We start from the raw sequence: 24,774 nt of genomic DNA, 5'->3' as shown, positions 1-24,774 counted from the left end.
TTGTATATGTAAGTTGCATTTCGTACTGGAATGTGCTAACTTTTTCTCGAGACTAATTAATCATAAAAAGGAAGCCAAACGACGGACTTGGACAGATTCATCAACGGTGTGTTTGCAACCCCGGAACAGCATGACCAACTCTCAACGGAGAAACATTTGAAAGCAATTAAAAAAAAAATTGTGGTTCTTACGGTGGAATCCCAAGCAATTGCCGTTTGCATTTGATACCAAACTGGCCCCCAAAATGCCAACATCCATCCTCTTAGTCTAAGAAATCTGTCCAGCAGAAGTGATGGTTCCCTTTCTATTGTGCTACACCTTGGTAACACCGCAATTCTCGCCGCAATTTCACCTCATTGAACATAAAATAATCGTGCAAAATATCGGAATTGGATAATCTCAGCTGCGACCGACAGCCGTTCCGTTTTTCCTCAGCTGGTTGATTTTCGTGAGGGATGAGCGAGCCAGAGATATATTGTTTTGGTTTTCATCATTCTTTCTCTTTCACATCTCAACTGTGTTGCCAGTTTAATGGGAAAATATTAGGCAGTGTTGCTGGTAGCAGCATTAAATGAGCTGCATTTCAGCATTTGCTAGAGCAGTTGTTTTAGAGCTGATTTGCTCTAAGGCTAGCTGTTTTAATGCAGATTAGCTGTGGAATGCTGGTTTACAGCCTATTAATGATTTCTTTTAGTGCAGGATGGTTACTTGGGATCATAACAAACTTGGCTACACTCTGATCGGGTAATACCAAATAAAGCTTGGCAGAAAAAGGCGGAGAGGAAAAGTGCGGCGAGAGTGGAAATCGCTCGATTCGGTTTAGTGCCAGAGCGACAATATCACGCGCATACTGCGCACAGTAAAAACAAAAATATTTTTTATTTATACCAAGCTTCCCATGCGCCAGTGACAAGGCACACCGCGAGTTTGGTTTTCTAGCTTCGGTACGAACCCAAACCCATGTGTGTGTTGGTATTTTGGTTCATCGTACTAACGTCGCTCGGCTCGTCACCTCGGTTTTTTGTCTGGCACTCACCCTCGGCATGAACCCTGCGTACACGCAGAAAAATAAGGCATATTTAAATCAACAAAACGTTTTGTTGATTTAAAAATCATTATTTTTGTTGAATCAACACTAAACGTCAAAGCAGCTTTTTCGAAACAACAAAAGACTTTTGTGGTCTTGAGAAAATCAAGGTTTGTTTCAACGCAAAATTGGCGTTGATTATATTCAACAAAAAAATTGTTGATTCAAACCTCGTACAGGCTGATTCTACAGAACATTTTTTATCGAGAAATTAAAAGTGCAACATGGAGTTAAACTTTCTGTCAAGCTGCTGTGAAGTTTTCTATGAGAGCTGCGAAAGTTTCACTCCATGTTACCGGCTCACATCTCTCTTTTTAATTTCTCGATAGGTAGAGTTGCCACTCATTCATTTAACCGGGAGACAAAACAGTGCTGCCTAACTGAGATTGGTGGCGAAACGGGGAACTAACCTAACCTGCGCATTCAAGGTACAAGATGATCATAGTTAGGTGGGCATTGAATATTATTTTACAAATTTCAAGAATAATCCTGCAAAAAATAATGTCAATGGTTATTTTTAATTGTAAATGATATTTCTAGAGTTTTTTTTTAAAAAAAAAGGTCCTATAAACATGTGATAGACAATAGCTGAAAGGACCTTTTTAAAAAGCGTTTTAGCGTTCCGTATACGTTCCAGCTAGTGGTTCACAATTGCAAGAGCTTACGAAGTTCTTTGGATCGGTCTTTCGCCAGCACGAGTTTGCAGCTACAGGAACGATTTTTTCGCCGGTACAGACACTTGGCAACAGGAATGTTTTTAGGTTCTCCAACTGTTAAATTATTAGCTGTGGTGCGTTTCTGGGGACGACCGGAAAGAATCGATGACAAAAAGGGGAAATGCCACGTGTTTAGGGATAGCCACCGAGCGGAGATCCCCAACGAAAAAAAAATAGTAAAGCTTTTATCCGGCGAGAAATCCCGATAAGTTCTTCCAACTCTGAACCTCCAAAGCACTCAAGCTTCCGCAATCAAAACAAATCAACTTTCATTTATTTTGTCTTAGGGCTCTATACAGGGTAGCAATCCAAAATTTCGCGAAGCGAAATGAAACGCTTTGGTTTCACCTTCCCCTCTCGGCAAATTTCCCCTCTTCTTAGCGCACGCTGGTTGGTTGAACAAACGTTTCCCAATCAGTCAAACGAGAGACGTGAGATTGATGTATCTAAAATCACCCCCACTCTACCTCATAATTTTCGGATCGTCGACGTGGCAAAAAGCGAATAAGGAGATGTAGGAGAATGGGTGCAAAAAGGCGGGGCATACGTCCCCGATCTAAATTAACAAAACGGGGCTCGGTCGGTCCCGAAAATTCATTCTGTTGCTGGACATCGACGAGTCAACATCAGGAGCAGATGGCCTGGAGGCCCGGTAGCAGACGGCTTGGAGGCCCGGGAGCAGATGGCTTGGAGACCCTAGAGCAGATGGCCTGGAGGCATGGACACGCCAAGACATGCCAGCCGGCATGAGCGGGAGTTGATTATTGGAACTGGCAACCACCTGGAGTGGCCGGAGGCCCCGGGGATGTTCCGATAAGGGGACATTTGGCGGAACCATAAGAGTTGGGGCAATATGGGTATCAAACTTTAGGGATTTTGATACTGGACATGAAATTTGACATTTTGGCAGTAGTGACCACGACCTGGAGTGGCCGGAGGCCCCGGGGATGTTCCGATATGGGGACATTTGCGGAACCATAAAGGTAAGAACAAGATTGTCCGTCAGACCTGGACGCAAACGCAAAATTTTGCGCCTGTCATCATAGCCTGCCAGTCATCGACCATTGAACAAAGCAACCCCTGCAGATTGTTCGACTGACAGTTGATGGAAAAATCGAACTGGCACAGCGTTCTGCGTTCATCACTGCGTCGAACGGACAATCTTGCTCTTAGCTTAAGAGGCAGTATTTGTAAATTCTGTTCGGTTTGTTCTAGAGGCAAGTCTAGAGGTCGTATCGAGGTGCTCCGATTTGGATGAAACTTTCAGCGTTTATTTGTCTATACATGAGATGAACTCATGCCAAATATGAGCCCTCTATGACAAAGGGAAGTGGGGTAAAACGGGCTTTGAAGTTTGAGGTCCAAAAAAATTTTGCTTTTGACCGTTTTCAGCTCATTCTTCTCGGTTGCTCTACTTTCCTCCAGATTCCTACAGATTCCTCCCAATTGCTCCCATTTGTTCTGGGTTGCTCAGATTTTTTGAGGAGAGATCTCTTTGAAGAGAGCAACACTCGTTGGTGTACTTGGTTTTATTGAATTTCAAGGAACAATCCAGATTATCTAGCATCATTCAAACACGACCGCTTACACTCAAACCCCGATTGTTTGACACCAACTGTTGTCAAACGAAGGGGTCACGTTTTAGTTTGACACCCATTTTACACGGAGTTCACACACACTACCAAACGTTTGTTTTGTTAGTGTGCGTGAGTGCCGTGTAAAAAGTTTGACTTTGACCAACCAACGAGGTACAAACTAAAAAAGTGTCAAACGAAAAAGTGACCAACCACCGGGGGTTGAGTGTATTAGGCTTAAAATGGGCATATTTCCCCTATTTTTTCAATTCTGTACATGCAGATAAAGATATGTTCGAAATAGGAATGAAAAAACTAACCGCAGATTTCATCCTCGTTTTTCTCAATATTTTGAAAAATGAGATTGCACTCAAAATCAGAAGTATCCCTTAAAAGGATACTTTCTATCCTTTATTCAAATTCACCCGGCGTCACCCTTTTAAAATTGTATCGATTTTGAACTTGGAAAAAGGATACTTTTGACTTTCACTGGTAAACAGTAGAGATGGGCTTATTTGAGCGAACCGTTCTTATGACCCGGCTCAAGCTAAAGAACGAATGAGCGACCGCTCAGAAAAAATGAGCGGCGGTTCATTTTGTGAACCGGTTCTTTTCAAAGATCCGTCAAATCAAAGAGTGAGTCAAAGAATGAACCGAACGAGAGCGAATGAGCGAGAGCGAATGAACGGAAAGAACGAACGAAGCGCTTGATTAGCGTCGCTCGCGCCGTCGTCGACGTCGTCGAACGGCGTCGTTTTCGTTCGCTCTTTCGTTCTTTCGCTCTCGCTCATTCGCTCTCGTTCGGTTCGTTCTTCCACGCGCCGGTGGTGACGGTGCTGTAGAGAAAAGAGGGGAAACTAGGTTCTCACCGGTCGCCTCATGTTCCAACATTATGGCGCACTTTATGCACCCTTACCAAAAATCATGACTTTTTGAGTTCCAAATCCCACTTTTCATACGATTTTTTCAGTTCAACCCATATAACCATTTTTATGGTTGTAGTACCTGAATTCAAAAAATCGTATGAAAAGTGGGATTTGGAACTCAACAAATCATGATTTTTGGTAAGGGTGTACTTGTTGCTAGCCCGTGTCGGGGCGCTTGTGATTTTGAATCAGCTGACTGTCGCCATTTCTCAAATGTTATTTACATGAAGTTGTTACACGCATTCGAACATAGTTAGTATGCTAGTTTACGGTTTTAATCCATGTATTGGACCGCTTATGATTTAAAATGTAATTTACCACAGCACATCACACAAACTTGGCATTCTTTTGTGGTAACTGTTCAATAGTTTTCTTAATGCATTTTTTCTGATCTTTTTTTACGCTTGTTTTGATCATTCATTTGCTGTCATTAATAAAAGTTGTTCTTATTAAACAAAAAACTGCATTTCAAGACTATTTTATCAAGTGCAGCAAAAGGCTACCTCAAATATGCCTGTTACTGAACACGAACTTAAATCTATTGTTTCACAAAATAATGGAAAGATAATTATCAAAACTTTTCTTAATTTTTAACGATTGAAAGCAATAATTTGGTTGAAAATATTCACTTTTGAAGAAAACTCAAGTTTGTTAAACAAACAAACTTTGTTAACCTCTCTATGAAAAAAGTTTTCGATATTTGTGGATTTCAGAGATCAATGTTTTTCTTCTTTTTCATATAAAGCGTTTATATTTGAAATGCTTTCCAAAAAAGGATAAAGCAAATCGACGATTTTCTATGTTTTATGGTTGATCTCCAATCTGTTCAGAATAAATGCGATGAAAACATATATTTTTTAATTATCAATCAACAAAAATCATACGAAGCGTGACACTCATGGACACTCCATTGATCGTTTGAAAAAAAATCTTAATATCTTGAGCAGATTCTTCAGTTCATTCCAGTCTACTTTCTGACTTTGAGCGAAATGAGCGGATGAGCCGTTCAAAAGAGCCACTCATTTAAATGAGCGAACGAAAATGAGCGGCTCACAGAAATGAGCGGTTTTGCCCACCACTAGTAAACAGCATTACACTTTTTTCAGTTCACTTTTACACACTTGTACAAGGGGCAGGAAACTCCGTTGAACTTTACTTATTATATTAATAAGTATACTAACGTTCGTTATTATATTAATACTTTCCCACCCTGAATATATACACCTTTAATAGAAATGTCATAACTGACGTAAAGAAAAGTCAGATTTTTGTTGTTGTTTTTGTTTACCGTTGACCGTCGTCGGTCGACCGTTGCCGCTTGCAAGCGGCTTGTCTCACAAGCCAGGTTCCCATCCGATTTCCACCCAGGCTCTTCACGCCGAAAACGGGATGTGGCCAACTTTGAACTCTGTTCCAAGTATCTAACAGGAAATACTCACATATCGTTCAAACTCGCCAACTGGAAGCTGTAACTTTGCCATCTCCGGAGTACATGCGATTGCCGGAAGATGGATTCCGTTGTAGCTGGTTCTGTCCAGAACGGCATGACGAAATTTCTGCCAACCGTACCTCGAACGGCTATAATGTCAGTGCCAAAGGAACAGCCTCATGAGCGCAACAGTAGTAGGAGGAGAAGGAGGGTGACATTTTCTGAAGTGTTTTCATGCCAACGCAAGTGCCTGTCTGACGGTGGAAATTCCGTCAATCGAGCCTGGTCGGGCACGGCGGCTAGCTCTAGCCAAACAAAAGTGGCCAGCTAATGTGTCAAGAGTCCCTACCGAAGATGTTACACCAGACACGGTCAATTTGGAGACGGATGTTGAAGCCAGTCAACGTTCCCTGACATCTAAGGCAAACGAGCACGATAATCTGTTGATGTCAAGGTTGAGGTCCAAATCAGGTCCACAAATATTGCGGCAGAAAATCTAGCCTAGACGAAACATCTCCCAACCCGCCCCTCGAACGGTCTATGATTACAAAATTGTTTTATTATTTGTTTAAAAATTGCTGATTGAAATATTAGCTGATAAATGAAAACAACAACAATTCGCTTGCACTGTCAAAATCAAGGTGCTTCAAGTGTTGGTGAGAACTTATGTTGACATTTCGTTAATATATTAAAAAGTATATTAAAAGTTCGTTATTCTACCAAAATGTTCTTAATATTTTTGAAATTTCCTCCCCCTTGCACTTGTATCGAGGTTTTTAAGCGAAGATGGCGTTCGAATGGTGAACGCCCGAAATGTCAAAATCACGCAGTGGTACCAACATTACGGAACAAGTGTGCCATGGCATGACAGCCATATATTTTTTCTAATGTTGGTGCTACTGCGCGATTTTGACATTTCGGGCGTTCATCATTCGAACGCCATCTTCGCTTAAAGACCTGGATGGGATTTTTCAGTTCAAGTATGATTACACACTTTCGTGAAAAATCCCATACAAGTGTGTAAAAGTGAACTGAACAGTGTGTAATGTTGATTATCAGTGTTGAGTGTGGAATGTTTCGCAAAGGTCTGCAGATGTTTACAAAAATACGTAGTTTTAAAATTATACCTGCAATGTTGGTAACCAAAACAACCATGCGATTTGGTAACCCAAACATGCCGCTCAAATGTCAAATATTCACGCGGCGCGGCATCTTCACGTCGCTCAAGTTGTCAAGGAAACTGGAAAATTATTTAACAAATTTGGAAAAAAGTAAGCTCATTGTTTGTAAAGTTCTGGAACAAGTCAGCAGATTTTAAAGACAATTTGAGAAACGATGAAGATCGAAGAAGTGAAAAGTACGGTCAAAACTCAGCGGATTGCAGCGCACAGCCATGTCAAGGGACTCGGATTGGATGAAAACGGCGTCCCGCTCCAGATGGCGGCCGGTTTAGTTGGCCAGAAGGATGCCCGGGAGGTAATTGTGGTTGCTTGCAGATTCTTTCTGTAATAATTAAAAATGGTCAATTTTTTTGCAGGCCGCTGGAGTCGTGGTGGATTTGATCAAGACAAAGAAAATGTCCGGCAGGGCACTGTTGCTGGCCGGCCCACCTGGCACCGGTAAGACGGCCATAGCATTGGCGATTGCACAGGAGCTCGGAAATAAGGTTCCGTTTTGTCCGATGGTCGGCTCTGAGGTTTTCAGCAGCGAAATCAAAAAGACCGAAGTGCTGATGGAAAACTTCCGTCGTTCAATCGGTCTGCGCATCCGGGAGACCAAGGAAGTTTATGAAGGCGAAGTGACCGAGCTGACCCCGGTCGAAACTGAAAATCCGATGGGCGGATATGGAAAGACGATTAGCAACGTGATTATTGGGCTGAAAACGGCCAAGGGAACCAAACAACTGAAGCTGGATCCAAGTATTTACGAATCGCTGCAGAAGGAAAAGGTCGAAGTCGGAGATGTGATCTACATCGAGGCCAACAGTGGCGCCGTCAAGAGACAGGGACGAAGCGATACATTTGCCACCGAATTTGATCTGGAGACGGAAGAGTATGTGCCGCTTCCGAAGGGCGATGTCCACAAGAAGAAGGAAGTGGTGCAAGATGTGACCCTTCATGATTTGGACGTGGCCAATGCGCGACCCCAAGGTGGCCAGGATGTGCTGTCAATGGTGGGCCAATTGATGAAGCCGAAGAAAACGGAAATCACGGATAAACTTCGCATGGAGATCAATAAGGTAGTGAACAAGTATATTGACCAGGGCGTCGCCGAATTGGTTCCCGGCGTTTTATTTATCGATGAAGTTCACATGCTGGACTTGGAATGTTTCACCTATTTGCACAAATCGCTGGAGTCGGCCATTGCACCAATTGTCATATTCGCAACCAACCGAGGTCGATGCGTCATTCGTGGCACCGACGACATTGTGTCTCCTCACGGAATTCCGTTGGATTTGCTGGACCGATTGCTCATTGTTCGTACCGCGCCGTACAACTTGACGGAAATTGAACAGATCATTCGTCTGCGGGCACAAACAGAGGGACTCAACGTCGAAGACACTGCCATTCAGGCTCTCAGCAAAATTGGAGGAAATACGACATTGCGGTATGCGGTCCAGCTTATGACGCCGGCTCATCAGACGTGTAAGGTCAATGGCCGAACACAAATCACCAAGGATGATATTATGGACGTCAATTCACTTTTCCTGGATGCTAAGAGATCCGCCAAATATTTGCAGGAAGAAAACACAAAATATATGATGTAAGCACACTTTTCACCAAACGATTACTATGTCTCATCTTGACTTGATATGAACTAATAAATGTTAATTGAGCTAAACTTTTCTATTCGTTCAAAACAATTTGATTGACCATAAAAAGGCAGCGTTTCAAATACGGTCCAGAATCAATCCAGACTTATCCCGAATTTGGGTTACGTACTATCATATTCGGAACAGTGTACGGATTTCCCAATGTTTAGAAAATCGATAGTCGATTCGCATTTACCTTCACTTGAAAGATTTTCTTGTGATCTTTTGATTGATGTATCGACCGTCTGCAAATATTAACGTTTTATGTCACAAATTTGGAACACTTTCATTTCCTTATGTACTGTCCATTTTCTGTTGAAATGTGCAGTGTTCACCTTCTTTACACCACCTTGGTGTGCCGTTATTGTGCTAACCTTGCTAGCCGAGCCTTGGTGGTTGTGACAGCTCATTCCCGCCAAACCAGTCGACGCGTGCGGTTGGCAGTTGTGTTTGCTCGCCCAAATAAAAGTTCATTCGTAGAAGTGAAACGCGTGTTCTTTCTTTCCTCGATTCCGGTCCGATTCGCGGTAATCCGCTGTGCGTTCTGGACGGCAAATTCCGTCAGGTTATGGTCCCAGTTAGGACGGTTTCGGGAAAGTGAAAAAGGACGGTTCCGCGTGGAGGAAAAGTTTAGTTTTTTCGCGTGGTGGACGAAAAGTGTGTTTACTTTTGTTTACCGTTCGGTGGAGGAGCACCAACGGAAAAGTGAGGTTGTGTTTTTCGCGTGTGGAAGAACTTTGAAGTGCGCGTGAAAAATGGCCGGAAAGTTCGGGATTGCCAAGCTCGATGGCACGAACTGGCCAGTGTGGAAGATGCGTGTGGAGGCACTCTTGGCCGTCGAAGACCTCTGGGAGGTTGTGATGGAAGATGTGCCGGCGGCAGAGAAGCAGGACGCGGCTTGGAGGAGCTGCGACCGGAAGGCGAAGGAAAACATCTTGTCGCTGCTGGTGGACAGCCAGCGGTCGCTCGTGGAGGGAGAAGTCCACGCGCGGGACGTTTTCAAAGCTCTCAAGGAACATCATCAGCAGGTGAGCCGATCTGCGGAACATACACAGCGGGGGAAATCACGGAAGTGCTTCCGTTGTGGCCAGCCGGGACATTTCAAACGGAGTTGCCCGGTTCGTGGCGGATTGCGGCGGAAAAGCGAGAGCGATGGTGAGAAGGATGCTGCCAGGAACACGGAGAAGAAGATCGCCGGGAAGACGGCGACGGTGTCCATCGAGAGCACGGCGGCGGCGACTGTTGGAACCTTGGAAGTTCAAATCGCCAGGTGCACGGAGATCGAGACCGCTGAAAGCGACGAACAGGACGTCGCGCTCACCACCGGAGTGAGGAGATCTGCGAGTTGGGTGATTGACAGTGGTGCCAGCGCGCACATGAGCAACGACAGGAACTTTTTCTTGTCGCTGCGGGAATTTGCTGGTGGTCATATCACGGTGGCCAACGGAAAGCAGACGGAGATTCGTGGTGAAGGAAGCGGGGTAGTGTACGGCATTGACGGCGAGGAAAAGCCGAAGAAGATCGACATCGGCGAAGTGAAGTTCGTGCCAGGACTAACAACGAACTTGCTCTCGGTCGGGAAGTTGGCCGAAAAGAACTACAGTGTTGTGTTTGAGAAGAAAAGCTGTTCGATTGTGAGTGCCGAAGGTGAAGTGGTCGCTACGGGTAGACGTCACGGAGGACTCTACTACCTGCGCCAGACGAAAGCGGCGGTCAAATCGATGGTGGCTGCGGAGGCTCGACACAACGAGGGTTGCCAGCACCAGTGGCACCGACGGCTCGGTCATCACGACTGGGCAGTGGCAGCGCGGATCTACAAGGAGGGGCTTGCCACGGGGATGAAAGTGCCGAACTGTGGACAGCGGCTGGTGTGTGAGTACTGCGAGGAGGGTAAGTCAACAAATTTACCTCCTATGCTCGGCCGGAAGTCGAAGCAATTGCTAGACGTGGTGCACGCTAGCGTTTGTGGGCCGATGCGCACCGTCACGCCGAGCGGAAATCGATTTGTCTTAACGATGGTCGATGACTTCAGTAGGTTTACGGTCACCTACCTGCTGAAGCGGAAGTGCGAAGCGGCGAGTGGGATCAAGGAGTACGTCCGGTGGGTCGAAAGCCAGTTCGGTCGCAAGCCGCGAGTGGTGAGGTCGGATGGAGGGGGAGTGTTCAACAACACAGAACTCCGGAACTTCTACAAGGTGGAAGCGATCCAACCTCAGTTCACCAATGTGCGGAACGGCGTCGCTGAATGGAAGACCAAATCGCTGATGGAAATTGCTACCTGCATGCTGAAGGACGCGGAACTGGACATGCGATTCTGGGGTGAGGCCATGCTCACGGCCACGTACCTCCAGAACAGGATGCCGATTGTACCGGATCAGAACACGCCCTATAAGTTCTGGTGGGGACAGAAGCCAGACCTGGAACACCTCCGAGTGTTCGGCAGTAGAGCGTATGTCAACGTGCCGGAAAAGGAGCTGATCTTCGTCGGGTACGCCTTGGACCAAGAAGCGTACCGGTTTGTCGACCTGGAGACGGACAAGGTCACCGTTAGCCGTGACGCCAGATTCTTCGAACTCGGTGACGGCATAACAACGGTGGAGTGGCCTTCGTCGGAACCAGCGGAAGAGATCCAGTTGAAGCCGATCGTTGTGAAGGAAGAGTTCAAGGAAGAAGAAGTCGGAGACAACGCGGCTGGAGACGAAGAAGCTGAAAAAGAGGCCAGCGAAAGTGACGACGAAGAGTTCTTCGAAGCAGAAGGAGACGAAGGCGGACTGAGACTAAGCCTTCGACGCTCGGGAAGGTCGAATCTGGGAGCAAGACCGCGCTACCTGGACGACTACGAGGTGAAGCACGCTGTCGGGATCGCGGTGAGCGCAGTCGAGGAGACTGCAGGCCGCATGGAGGAGCTGAAAGGACAGAAGTGGAGCACCTTTAAGCGGTGCATTCAAAGGCTGTGGCTGTGAGAGGAGGCACCGGATGGGGGACTAGTGAAGAAGGCTCACCCTGAGGGGGAGTGTTGAAATGTGCAGTGTTCACCTTCTTTACACCACCTTGGTGTGCCGTTATTGTGCTAACCTTGCTAGCCGAGCCTTGGTGGTTGTGACAGCTCATTCCCGCCAAACCAGTCGACGCGTGCGGTTGGCAGTTGTGTTTGCTCGCCCAAATAAAAGTTCATTCGTAGAAGTGAAACGCGTGTTCTTTCTTTCCTCGATTCCGGTCCGATTCGCGGTAATCCGCTGTGCGTTCTGGACGGCAAATTCCGTCATTTTCCAGTTCCAATCAGGAAGGTGCTGTGTCCTATCCCTCGCCTAGACCAGACCAAAATCCATGATAAAGCTGTCAGACCAAAAAGCAAAAAGTAAACAATCTTGGTCGTCAACGTACACTCAGCCAAAACAAACACTCAGCCAAAACAAACTATACCGGCCATAAGGATTCCATATAATTTTTTTCCATACGCAAATCGTATAGATTGTATAGGATCGTTGATTGATTTTTTGCCATAAGAGAATGGGAGCGTTCTTTTATTACGTAACGCAGTAGGGGGGGAGGGGGGGTCGGAGGCCGTGTTACGCTCCATGCAAAAATTTTAAAATTTGTATGAAAATTTTGTTACGAGGGGGGGGGAGGGGGTCCAAAAATCCATTTTTTTGCGTTACGTAATAAAAGAACGCTCCCAATCTTATAAATCTCATGTATGAGCGATTGTTGCTTCCATAAGAAAACCGTATAACATTCAAATATTCGAAACTCGCAGTTTTAGTTCTTATATGGTAAACATATGAATTAAATTTTCTCTTTTATTGTTACTATTAAAACTAATTGATTTAAAAAACATTTTAAATTTACTTTTCCAAAAATTACATAAAATATATTTAAAAGGCTACGCGTGGTTCTTGGGTTAAGTTGCTTGGGTTGCTCGGCGGACATAGGAAAAACACCGCTTTGGACGAGGGTTTGCTGGTGACGGCGCGGTTGACCGTCTGGTGAAAGTGTTTAGTCCCTGCATTTGTGTGTATGAGGAGCTCAGGTTTCTGTCCACCTTGACCAGCATGCCACAATCGCGTTCTCCAGTTTGCGGACTCCGTACCCGTACTGCTGCGCAAGTTGACGGTGAATCTGCGATTGCGATGGAACCTACCGCCTTCGACCTGGTCGAAGAATAGCAAGCCGTTTTATGTTTGATGCCTGCCTGTGTGGATCAATCGGACCGCGCACTGGACTTACAACCCAGAGGTCGCCGGTTCGAATCCCGAGGCGGACGCTTAAATCTAAACAAATATTTTTTTAATTACAAACCTAGAATTTGCTAGCACTTGCTCCGAAATATATTTGAAGTCATTCGCCATGTAACTTTGAAAACTCATAAGTTTGCCATATGACTTTTTCTCATCAACAATATTAATGATACAGTAGTTGTTCGGTAACTGGGCGTTATTTAACTGGGCTGCTTTTCAACTGGGCGCTCGATAACTGGGCTGTAGCCCAGTTAAAAAGCAGACAAACGTCAAAAAACCAAAACAAACCGAAATGAACGAGGGGTTAATGGATGCCAAAAGCCTTTTCAACAAATAAAAAAAACTTTTTTCAAACATGTATTACATTTCAAGTCACAATTAAAGAAATATGAAAAGTAAGCATTGTAAATAAATTTGAGTATTTTTAATTTTTATTTTTCATCAGGAAAATATTATGCATCGGTGGTCCCCTCGTTATTTTTCGTTCAGCCCAGTTAGCGAGCAGCATTCGGTGACTGGGCTACGTTCTCAGCCCAGTTACCGAACAACTACTGTAATCATAAGCATATCTTATAAATTGAATAATGCCTGTCTTAGTTCATAACTTAAACTTATGGTTTTTAAAACAGGTAACTTTTTCTGTATCTATAAGGTGCGCCATATACATTTGAAAAGGTATTTTGGCTGAGTGTACGGCAAATTCTGAAATGCCGCGGCTAAACAATCACTTAATTTAGTAGTAACATTCACAAATTTCAAAGTTTTTAAGGTAATTTTCAAGAAAACAGCCAAAAATCGCTGTCCAGCCAAACTACTCATTCGGCAGTTCGAGAGCTAAACTCATTTATGAGTTTCAGCATTAAACTCATAAATGAATTCCTCCACGCATGGTCCAAAATGAGTGAATCGAACTTGATTTTGAGTACATCCAGCTGACCGTGCGTGTGGCGTGTACTTTTGAGAGAAACGGACAATACTTTAGCTGACAGTTGTGTTGTCAAATGTCATGTCATTTTGAACTGACTTTGGAAGACATTTGAAAATATTCAGTGTTTCTCAGTGTGTACGTGGAATTGTGGCATTTGTTTTCGAGTGAATTTTAAGTAAAATTGCCAGAATATCAAGAATATTTTGCTAATTTGCGTGGAAGGTTGACGTTACACCATGTTTTAGTAGCAGCAATCCTTCCCGGTGCTGAATTGCGCAGAGCAAAGTGCCGTAACTTTTCGAGCGTATCGCACATATGTAAAAGGTCACGCTCGTCACACGGCGGAAGGAAAAAAGAAAAAGTTTCGCCCAGATAATTCAACAAGATTAACATTTTCTTTGAAAGTATCAGCCAGCTGGCTGAGAATTTACTAGAGATGCGTGCCCTCGGGATATCGGTGATAAGTTTGACGCTGACCGGAATGGTGATCGGGAATGCGTACTACCAGAAGAAGCAGTTTTATCCATCCGTCGTCTACATCACAAAGTCCAACCCAAGTATGGCGGTGAGTAAACATAATTTATTGAGCCGTGGTCCCGCAAGTGGTTTGTAGTTTTCTGGTTTAACATATTACCATTGTTTTGCAAAACACCTCCTTAACTTGATAAAAAGTTGTAAACTAACAGGCTTTCGTCACAAATAAACAATCAATTACAATTACAACATTTTGGCTACGTAGGACATTGTATCTCCAAGACCTTTACTAGACAGCTATCAGTAATTAATGAATAACTTTTGGGTTTGCCTGCCTCAGTGAAGAAGGGAAATCTTTCAAAAATATTGCTTATTTGCCCCTATCCAGTCTGTAATACTTCCGGATCAACACTTCGTGACCCTTTCAACCGTGATCGTGCTATTCCCCATGTCGGAGACGGCTCTTACTGCCGTATGTATTCCAAGCTAATTGTGGCTGAATTGAAATTCCTGGCGTTGACGTGGGCTCAAAGCAGCATCAGTAGAAGACCATGGGTTTGGTGCAGGTTACACATATCCGCACACCATTGGGATTACGTTTTAATAGATAGAAGGACCTTCTCGGACATCTTCTACTTTAGAGCCTATTCCGTGGCAATCATCGACTCGGCATACTAATCGATGATCGGTGATGTTGAATAGATGATTTATTCTAGTGAATTGCATTCGGTTCTGCTGTCCTCCGCGGTTGAATCTGCAGGAGTAATGTCAACGCAGCCAGATTTTGGAGAAAGTAACGCAATTCAGGTGGCTTCCTGTCTCAGTCAGGATCTGAAAGTCAAAACCGCTAGTGGAGGAGAGGAAGCAGGGTTTATGAAGCCTAGCTTCTGTAGTCAAATTGCTTCGGGTTTCACCTCATAAGCGTAAAAACAAGAATTCAAACCCAAATGGCTTGGCACATTCTTTACCAAGACCCAGTATTCTTCGGAGATGTATTATCGCTGAAAGTCGTGCCTGCTTCGGCCTAAGGTCCTAGAAATTCTCTCTACGATACGACCCTTCAACAAGTCGCTGATATAACCGGTCATCCTATACGACGTGGACAATGTTAAGCGCCTTCGAGCGTCTAGTGCTGAGGACCATCTTTGGCGGCGATGCACTATGGGGTATTTCCATATAAGCGAGCGGCCAAAAATATTTTTTTGCTTTTTTGTGACTTTTTTGTGTTGTTTGTACTTAGTATAATGAAAACAAATGAATTTTGATATTTTTCCAAAAAAAAAGTTTAATTTTCGATTTTTTCATATATTTGAGGCCACATGCATTAAAGTGGTGAATTTTAATATTCTTGCTCTGTCTATTTGATGCACGGAATGGCGGTTTATGCTATGTTAAAGTTTCTGATTTACGTTCAATCTCCCTCCTCTTTTTCTTGAGTTTAAATCCACCTCTCTTTGAAGACACCTCCTCCCCCCCTCCCCCTCCAATTAAAATTTGATTTTTGCGGTGTTTTAGAATTTTAGACGGTTTATTTTATGGAACATTGTATGGATTCTCGTCCACGTTTTTGGTTGATCCACTTGCAAAATTCACGTTTTCCACGATAAATTCTTCTAAATCAAAATCACTATGTAACCGATTGTCTTTAGATTACTTAAAATATGAACTTCTTCTATGGGCTTTTGTATACCTCGTTTTGAAGCTACAGAACAAGATGCGTAGTTTTTCCTCTGTGGTTTTTCCCTGAGTTGATCATGTGATGGTTCTGCAATGTTGTAATACCTACAAATATACTCGAAAGCAGTTCTCACGTTTTCAGAATAATGCTTCGTTATATCGTACAGGGACACTACGGTATTATTATCCATACTTTCAAAAGAACACAACAACGAACTGATATGAATATTCGACGAATCGTTTCTGTAAAATACTTAGAATAGGAATTTCTAATTTTATTAAACGTACCTAAGTACCGTAAACTGGGGTGACTTTGATAGCCCGGGGTGACATTGATAGAAATTTGATTTGGCCACTATTTTTGATACATCCAATGTAACAGTCACATTTTTGCATATATGTTCGATAATAAGCTTTCCCTTAATGCTTACATACTCAAAATTCTCAAAAATGTTTAAATATTAATTTGACGGGCATTTGAAAAACCTATCAAAGTTACCCCGGGCTATCAAAGTCACCCCAGTTTACGGTACCAACAAAGTCATGAATATCAAATAAATTTCAAAACATACATAGCAGGTACGTCATTTCTGCCTCCGCAGGTAAATAATGTGATTTTAACCAAGCGTATACGCGAAATCATTAATTTTCTTGCATGAATCAAAATGTTCAAAATGGCATAACTCAAAAAGTGCACATAAGTGCACTTTGAAATTTGGAGACAAGTTAGGACATGGTTCAAATTTTAAACTGCAAAATTTTCAGATCGCACAAATGCACACAAAAAAAGTACTCCATTAACAAAGTTGAAAAAAACTAAATTTTGAATAAAAATCCATCTTTTTTGATTTTTATTATTTTTTTTAGCCTATAAAAGTGTGTTTTGTAAAATTTTATTGAAAAGTTGAATCAATTACCTTTCTGAATATTTATAATGATGCAGGAAAAATACATAAACAGCTACACAGTACAACTATGAAAAATAATCATTTTTTTGTCAAAAACATGTTTTTCTTACCATTTTCGCCTTTGAAGGTCTGCAATTCAGTGAATATTGAACCTACAACTTTCAAACTCCGGATTTTTCTTAGTTAGAATGTTTATTTTCGAAAAAAATACCAAAAAAATAATTAGAGTATGTCGGTTTTTCGATTTATGGCCGCCTGAAACCCCATAGTGCGATGTTGGGGTTTGTGTTAGAACCGGTATAAAACAAGATCTGGTCCCTCCCTTAAATAAACCTGCGTCAACTTTAGTGAGGATTCGGTTCGCATATTAAACCGTATTTTTGCACCTCTTCCAGGTTATCTACATACAGTCGCTGGTCCTAGTGCTGATGCTGGGCAAACTGATGAAGAAGATCTTCCTGGGAACGCTGCGGGCGGCCGAATTTGAGCACCTGATGGAGCGGTTCTGGTACGCGCTGACCGAGACGTGTCTCGCCTTCACCGTGTTTCGGGACGACTTTAATCCCAAGTTTGTGGCTCTGTTTACGGTGCTCCTATTTCTCAAGTCGTTCCACTGGCTGGCGGAGGATCGCGTCGACTATGTAAGCATCATTTGAGTTTGGGGTTTTGGGCGTTTGAATTAAACATCGACTTTTTCTATCCAGATGGAACGAAGTCCAGTGATTGGATGGATATTCCACCTCAGAGTGGCCGGACTGTTGGCTTGCCTGGCCGTTTTGGACTATCAGCTGATTGCTTACGCGTACCAGTCAACGATCGCCAAGGGTGCCACCGTGCAGTTGGTGTTTGGATTCGAGTACGCGATCCTGATGACGATGGTTCTGAACACGGCCATCAAGTACATGTTCCACGCAGCGGAGTTGCGATCCGATACGCCCTGGGAGAACAAGGCCGTCTTTCTACTGTACACGGAATTGATCATTGGACTGATTCGAGTGATCCTGTACGTGATTTTCGTAATTCTCATGGTGAAAATCTACACATTGCCACTGTTTGCTTTCCGGCCCATGTACTACACGATGAGGTAAGTTACTGTTTGATTTAGCTGAACCGGAAAGTATTAACATTTGCTTTCGGTTCCAGAAATTTCAAAAAAGCACTCAACGACGTGATTCTATCGCGCCGTGCCATTCGAAACATGAACACCCTGTATCCGGACGCCACGCCGGAAGAGCTGCAACTGTCAGACAACATTTGCATCATCTGCCGGGAGGACATGGTCAGCAGCTCGAAGAAGCTGCCGTGTGGGCACATTTTCCACACCGCCTGTCTGCGGTCGTGGTTCCAGCGGCAGCAGACGTGCCCGACCTGTCGGTTGAACATTTTGCGCACTCCCATCACAACAACCGCGCCGAATCCCATCCAACCGGCTGCCGGCAACGACGCGAACAATCAAAACGACGCAAATCGATCTACTTCGACGATGGGAGCGGCAGGTGCGACCGTGCCCGGAGCTGCCGCAGCACAGGCTAATTGTAAGCATTTTGAATATTTAACACGTTTTTATTTACTTTATTGTAACATTCCTACTTTCAGTGCCAAATATGAATCTACCAAACTCGGCCACCCTCCCAATAATTCCTGGAGCACCCGGATTTGTACTCCCGCAGATGCCGTTCATCGGCCTTCCACCTTCCACCTTGCTTATGCCTCTGCCCCCGGTTCCGCCAGCTCTGGACACCCTAACCGACGAAGAGCTGCGCGCAATGGAAGGAAACGAGCGCCACCACGTCGAAGAACGAATTAAGGTGAGTCAGCTGTTGTATGAACCCAAAACTGAAATTCTACAACTCCTCCCCCCTCTCAGCATCTCCAAAACATTCGCACCCTGCTGGACGCTTCGGTTGCCCTCATGAACCAATATTCGACGATCGTTGCCCGGTTGCCCCCGGTGGAGATCGTTCCAGCCGCAGCAACTTTGACAACCGCCGCCGTACCGCCACCACCATCACCAGTTGCATCGCCATCCACCGAGGTAGCCGCCAGCAGCAGTGCATCCGCCGTACTTGCGACCGTCAAGCAACCGTCCGAAGTTCAAATCGAAGACCTCGGCAGCGATGACGATTCGGTGACAAAGCTGAAGAAAGAACCGCTCCCGAGTACCAGCAAAGCGTTCCTTATAACTCCCGACCAGCAGCAACAATCGCCGTCCACCAGCAGTAGCAGCGTGCGACATTCAGAGGATTCCGAAATGAGCGAACTAAGGCGCAGAAGGTTGGAAAAGTTTGGCGCCGCCTCGTCTGGAGCCAACTAGAGCGACCCTGCGATAAAACAAGACTGGCGAAGGCTTCAATTTCCGGAAAGATCCGGCAAAAACAGAGAGAAAAGAAAAACATCCACTTGATGCCGCTGGGAGCTGCGGAGTGATACATGAATTATTATTTTGTTTAGTTTTTCTCCGATTTTCTATTTGTTATATAATTATTGCTTTTATCCTTCGCTTTAAGGTTTTTTTTTTTTAATTCGTCGAAAATTGCATTTTTATTTTCACATACCGTTGATAGCTGAGGATAGATTTGATAGCATCACCGTGCATGAACCTGTTTTGGCTGGACAATTTTTTTTAAAGGGCTTCAAAGAAATACAAATTGACGCGAACGCTGCCGTTACTTTATCGGAAACTGTCACTCCCCAGATGATCGATTCCAACTCAATTTTCGATACAGTCACGGCAATCTAAAAAGGTAAAACTATTTATTGCAGTTTGATTCATGCTGATTTGTATGGGACCATCCATAAACCACGTGGACACTTTAGGGAGGGGGGGGGGTATGGCGATTGTCCATGCTCAATTGTCCACGAGGTGGGGGGTCGAGATTACCAAAAAAGTGTCCACGTGGTTTATGAATGTTCCCTATTGATTAAATAGCATTTTGGAGTAAATGACCCTACGTTGGATTTGAAAGCCATATTGCAGGGACATTTGCTCCGAACATAACACAAAATAGAGAAATTCGGTAGAGACGAAAACATCAAATTACAAAATTTTAGTGATGTGGTTTGATGATGTAATCTAACGATGGATATCGTTTAATATTTGTATCTGTAAATATTCGTGCATCTCAATGAAGAATAAATATTAAATAACCTGATAAATTTTGTGTTTTCATTTTGTCTCTTTCAAAAGTAATTATTTTTGAAAGGTGAAAATTTTAGCATTTTTAGAGCATGGTCTGTATGGTTGTTTTGCATGCCAAACCTAATCGAAATGAAATGCATTTTATTTTTTGAAAACATATTTTGCTTAACAACCATACAGACCATATAAAACACAGTTTTCGTGCTAAATATTTTTTGACAGCTGCCCTTACTTTACCTAATCTATAAGCAATACAATCCAGATACGATTATCCGAAGCCTTGGTATTCCGAAGGTTTGTAATCACGATAAAAAACAACTGTTTTTAAATTTTCTTGTTTCATCAAAATCAAGTTATGGGGTCGCAGTCAAATTGGAATAGTGTATTGCCTATTATTCGTAATTCGTAATTTTCAGTGTAAGAAGGGGCCTTGACCGATCTTATGCACCAGGTCCCCGATGAACACGCACTGCCCTTACACCAACATCTCACCCTTGCTCTGAGTCAGTACGAGCAACACTCTAGAACACGCTTTAAGTGTTCGTGCCAGGCATTCGCACCTGTTTCGGTTACGCATTTGAACTCGTTCCGGAGGTGGTACATTGCTTAGGGTTTGATTGCGCCTAACCATTTGTAGTGTGCCCAACAACATTAATTTAAAGTTTTTTTTTTAAATTTTGATATTTATAAAATCCACATTTCCGATGTACCAAAACCGATATTCATATTTGGATTTCCTGAAAGATGCTCTACAACTTTCCCGAAGAGAGCATGGTGCTAACTTGCTCCCAAAAAAGATACAGCGTGTTCAAAACACGTATAAAACGTGTTTTTTGCTCGAAAATCACTTTTTAGACGAGTTTTGAGGATACACTTCTTTAAGGGGCAAGCCAGCACCATTACTCCATACCGGTTTTAGTACAGCGTGAAACGTGGATTTTATAAATATCAAAATTCAAACCAGGTTCCACAATTGTGGGAGGCAAATATCATCCTACAATTATGAAACAGTCAATTTGGAGGCAGTGTTTTACTGCTTTTGATTAAATAGTCTTATAAAGCATTTTAAAAAGAACTACTTTTACTGGTGAAGTAGCAAGGTCCTACAAATAGAAGGGTCGACAGAAAAGATGCATTTAGCATGCTTTTGACAAATTATCACAATAGCGTTCCGAGTTTGTGGGTGTTCCGAATATGTGAGATGACTGTTTCCGAAGTGAAAATTTCGACTCTACGTGGTTTCAAGCTTTCGACAACTTTCGTTCCAATTAGCGAATTCAGATCCGAATCTGTCAAGATATTAACATTCCAACGCCCAAGGCTCCAACAAAGTTGGAACGGTAACTTCAACTCAATGGTTCTCGGGCATAACTCAACCAATCAAGATGATTCTTCTTTCCAGTGATTTGTAAGAATGTCTAGATGATTCTAGAACTTTGCAGAACTTAATTAGATTTTCGCGCGTAAAAAAAAAATCGCCAAAAATTCCGCGGAGGCAGTCGTTTTGAAAAAAGGTGGAACGATGTTTTCGGTCGCAGAAATTACAGATTTCTTCAAATCAAGTTCTGCAAAATTTTAGGATCATCTAGAAATTCTTACAAATCACTGGAAACAAGTTGAGTTATGCCCGAGAACCAGCGAGTTGAAGTTGCCGTTCCACCTTTTTTGGGAGGCTTGGACGTCCGTGTAAGTTGGACATGCGTTGGGCGTTCCAGTGTTAAAATGTATAGCGGAATTAAAGTAACAACACGTCTCTTTTTATTCGCAGTAATTCATTCTGCTAAAAGTTAACCCATTAAGTTAAAAATGCCAACAACAACAATTATGCTACCAAACCAAATCACAACCTCTCCAAAGTTTCGGAATTTATGTACACGGAAATTGTGAAAACTTCCATTATCAAACTACAATCTCTCTGCAACCACAATTTGTTGATACTTGTTCGAAGACTTATGTTCAGCTAATAAAAAAATATTGATTTAATATCACAATGAGCGCTTATTTTATCTTAAATGTTGTTGTGTTCCTGAAAAAAAATACGTTTTCCAATTTTGATCAATGCTTACTCGCAGCACCTGATAATGCTGACAAGTGACCCTGTTCAATATTTTTTTATATTTTTGGTAATTATTAAACTCTAGCATTCAAAACAAAACCTGTTTTTGCTAAATTATCATTAAAAAATGAAATAAACCAGCTTCAATATTTTTTTTCCAAGACGACCAAAAAAAGAAAATGTTCATTTAGTGTGTCCATCCCGGGTATTCCCGGGACAAAAATCCCGGGATTTTTCCAAAACCGGGAATTCCCGAATCCCGGGATTTTTTATTATTTTGTCCCGGGAATTCCCGAAATTGAAAACATATCAAATTTTGGTCTAGAAATTCAGATTTGGTTGTGGAAATTAGTAATCGATAAGCATTTTAAAGCATTAAAATTTTTATTCGGCATATGACAACATTAATTTGGCAGGGAAAATTGTTAAAATTTTTGTTTACAGATCCGCAAAATGCTTTGCGCCTTAGATATTTTCTACTAAATTTTATTTATTTAAAAAAAGACTTATTATTATATTCACGTTCATTTATGACTTTAAACTTGAAAAAAGCATAATATTTTAAAAATTATTTAACTTTTCATCATAAACCGGCATCTGGAGCAAATCAGGAAAAAGTAACGAATTAAGACAGCTGTTTAAGCTAATTTGTTTTTGAATAATGTTCTGATTGTTTTGATTGATTTCGATTACAACAGGAACAGATCAAAACAATTAGTACACTAATTTCCAAATTTATTGCTCTAAAATCTCCTGTACCTATTCAGACTGTAGTCCCGATTATCCCCAGTTGGTAGTTGATTGGTAGTGACTTAAAGATAATTTTTAAAATATGTTTTTAAATATAAAACATAAAATTCGAAACTTATCCAAAGTGTTACATTGTCTGGTATAATTTTATTTCTTGTTGTTTTAGACACTTTCAATGAAATTGTATAAGCTTTTGTAGTTATATTATATAAATAAAAAAATAAAAGAAATATATTCAAAATTCTGGTTCAATTAAATTCCAAAGCACATCAAAGAACACATTTTTTAAATTGTGTTTTACACTATCTAAAGACTGCTGTCCATGTTCAGATTGAAGTGTAGCTAACCATTAACAGTTTTGAGCTAATTCTATGATTTAAGCTGGGTGCTGAAAAGACAGAATGCGTAACGTGATTTCCGAATGATCCCTACTGTTCTTCACTAATACAACTGCACTACAGCTGTAAACATAAACAAAGTAGAAGGCTATGTTCAAGCTCAAGCGTGACATATTTTTTGCTGCTGAAGTGACTTATTTTGAAACATTTTGGATCTGTTGATTTTAAAGTTTTCGCTGAAAAATTAAGTGTTTTGCGCTTTTTTTGTTCGTAGACTAAATGATGGGCGGCCAAAAGAGTCAATCTATGTTTTCCACGTGACGAACAATTGCGTCAGAAGTGGGTGGAATTTTATGAATCTGATAAGCAACCGAATGGATGTTCCGTGATTTTGTATCATTGAAGCGCAGTGATAATATCAGAGTAAGTTTTTTCAATATTATTTAGCTGGTGCCATTCATAGCTATTGATAATTCGTCACTAACATTTCAAAAAACCTCATAAACATAGGTTTTGCGTGAAACATAGCGCTTATTTAAATGTTAGCGACAAATTACCTTCACAAAATTTGTTGACTTCAAATACCTCAAAAGCTCGACGCCCTCGACTTTTTTATTCCTGAAAAAAATAAATCATAGATCGATTACAATACTTGCCACTTCTTGGTATCATTTTTCAAACAGTAAGTTGGTTCCACTTTGACAGTCCTAAATTGAGGCCGTTTTGCGGACAACTATTCTGCACCCAGGATTTAAGCTAGAAAAACGTAACAAATATAATGAAAACATAGATTTTATGACTGCTGCAAAAATTTCCCGGGATTCAAAAAATATTTTTCCCGTTTCCCGGGAAATTCAAAACCCGAGAAAATTGGACGCCCTATGTTCATTCAATTATAAATTATAATGCAGTACAGTTGATCAAGCTTTTTGTTTTGTTCTGAACCCCCATAGTTTTGCTTGAAATTCGGCAATTCTTTGTTTTATTAGTGTAAAGTTACTTAACTTTACATTGTTTAGACTAAATAACGTGAAATAACTCAGCTACCGTTAACCGGGGTGACATTGATAGCCTGGGTGACTTCGATAGGTTTTAAAAACGTACGGAATGGTATGGAATCATACTACCGTTGTAGGTCAGTATGATTCCATTCCATACCGTACACAGAAAAAAATATGTAAATTTACACAGCACGTAAATACTGTTTCTTATGTAAACTCACTCAATGTAATGTTGAAATATGATGTAAAGAGTAAAAAGTCATGGAAATTACTCTAATGTAAATCTAAATCTAATGTAAATCATGAATCTAATGGAAACGTTGAGCATGGAAACTTAAATCTGATGAATTTCTACCCGTGTTCGGCTTCCTGTAAATTCCTATTCAATGTAAATCATATATCCAATGTATTTCTGCCAAACGTTGACTTCAAAACTACCCGAACTAAAAATAGTCATATTTAGTTCTCTTTCTATCGCTCTCATACTTCGCTGGCCCACTGCCTGAGCCTCGCCCTGAACAAGTTGATGCTTTAGCCGCTCGTTTATAAAATGCGAAGATGGCTCAGTCGGCAGCGGGTAGCAGCAGTAACACCGAACATTCTACCCGTCGTCCGTTCGATTCCAGTCCAGCGTTATTCCACTTGGCCGTCGACGAGAAAGCGTCCCCTACCTGTGAAATAACTTTTTTAAATCCGAATTTCCTTTTGCTGCCCGCTTCAC

At 42.2% G+C, this 24,774-nt stretch overlaps 2 protein-coding genes across 2 annotated transcripts; both read left to right on the top strand.

The window, feature by feature from the left end:
* Window positions 1–6,910: 6,910 nt before the first annotated feature.
* On the top strand, window positions 6,911–8,573 carry LOC6034735 (ruvB-like helicase 1). Its single transcript, XM_001844963.2, has 2 exons — window positions 6,911–7,208; window positions 7,270–8,573. Exons 1-2 carry the CDS (start codon window positions 7,068–7,070, stop codon window positions 8,497–8,499), a joined length of 1,371 nt encoding a protein of 456 aa, XP_001845015.1. The 5' UTR covers window positions 6,911–7,067; the 3' UTR covers window positions 8,500–8,573.
* A 5,233-nt stretch (window positions 8,574–13,806) lies between these two features.
* On the top strand, window positions 13,807–19,275 carry LOC6034736 (E3 ubiquitin-protein ligase HRD1). The gene is made up of 6 exons (XM_001844964.2): window positions 13,807–14,275; window positions 17,165–17,410; window positions 17,474–17,853; window positions 17,913–18,304; window positions 18,366–18,577; window positions 18,637–19,275. Exons 1-6 carry the CDS (start codon window positions 14,147–14,149, stop codon window positions 19,081–19,083), a joined length of 1,806 nt encoding a protein of 601 aa, XP_001845016.1. The 5' UTR covers window positions 13,807–14,146; the 3' UTR covers window positions 19,084–19,275.
* Window positions 19,276–24,774: the final 5,499 nt, after the last annotated feature.

Source organism: Culex quinquefasciatus, chromosome 1 (genome assembly GCF_015732765.1).
Source record: "Culex quinquefasciatus strain JHB chromosome 1, VPISU_Cqui_1.0_pri_paternal, whole genome shotgun sequence".
Taxonomy (NCBI): Eukaryota; Metazoa; Arthropoda; class Insecta; order Diptera; family Culicidae; genus Culex; species Culex quinquefasciatus.
Note: the sequence above shows the minus strand (reverse complement) of the source record. Positions and strands in the feature narration are given on the sequence as shown.

Coding starts and splice junctions, on each gene's coding strand:
- LOC6034736 (XM_001844964.2), top strand. CDS start 14,147: ATGCGTGCCCTCGGGATATCGGTGATAAGTTTGACGCTGACCGGAATG. Junction 17,411..17,473: donor CGGAGGATCGCGTCGACTAT/GTAAGCATCATT, acceptor TTTTCTATCCAG/ATGGAACGAAGTCCAGTGAT. Junction 17,854..17,912: donor CCCATGTACTACACGATGAG/GTAAGTTACTGT, acceptor TTTCGGTTCCAG/AAATTTCAAAAAAGCACTCA.
- LOC6034735 (XM_001844963.2), top strand. CDS start 7,068: ATGAAGATCGAAGAAGTGAAAAGTACGGTCAAAACTCAGCGGATTGCA. Junction 7,209..7,269: donor GCCAGAAGGATGCCCGGGAG/GTAATTGTGGTT, acceptor ATTTTTTTGCAG/GCCGCTGGAGTCGTGGTGGA.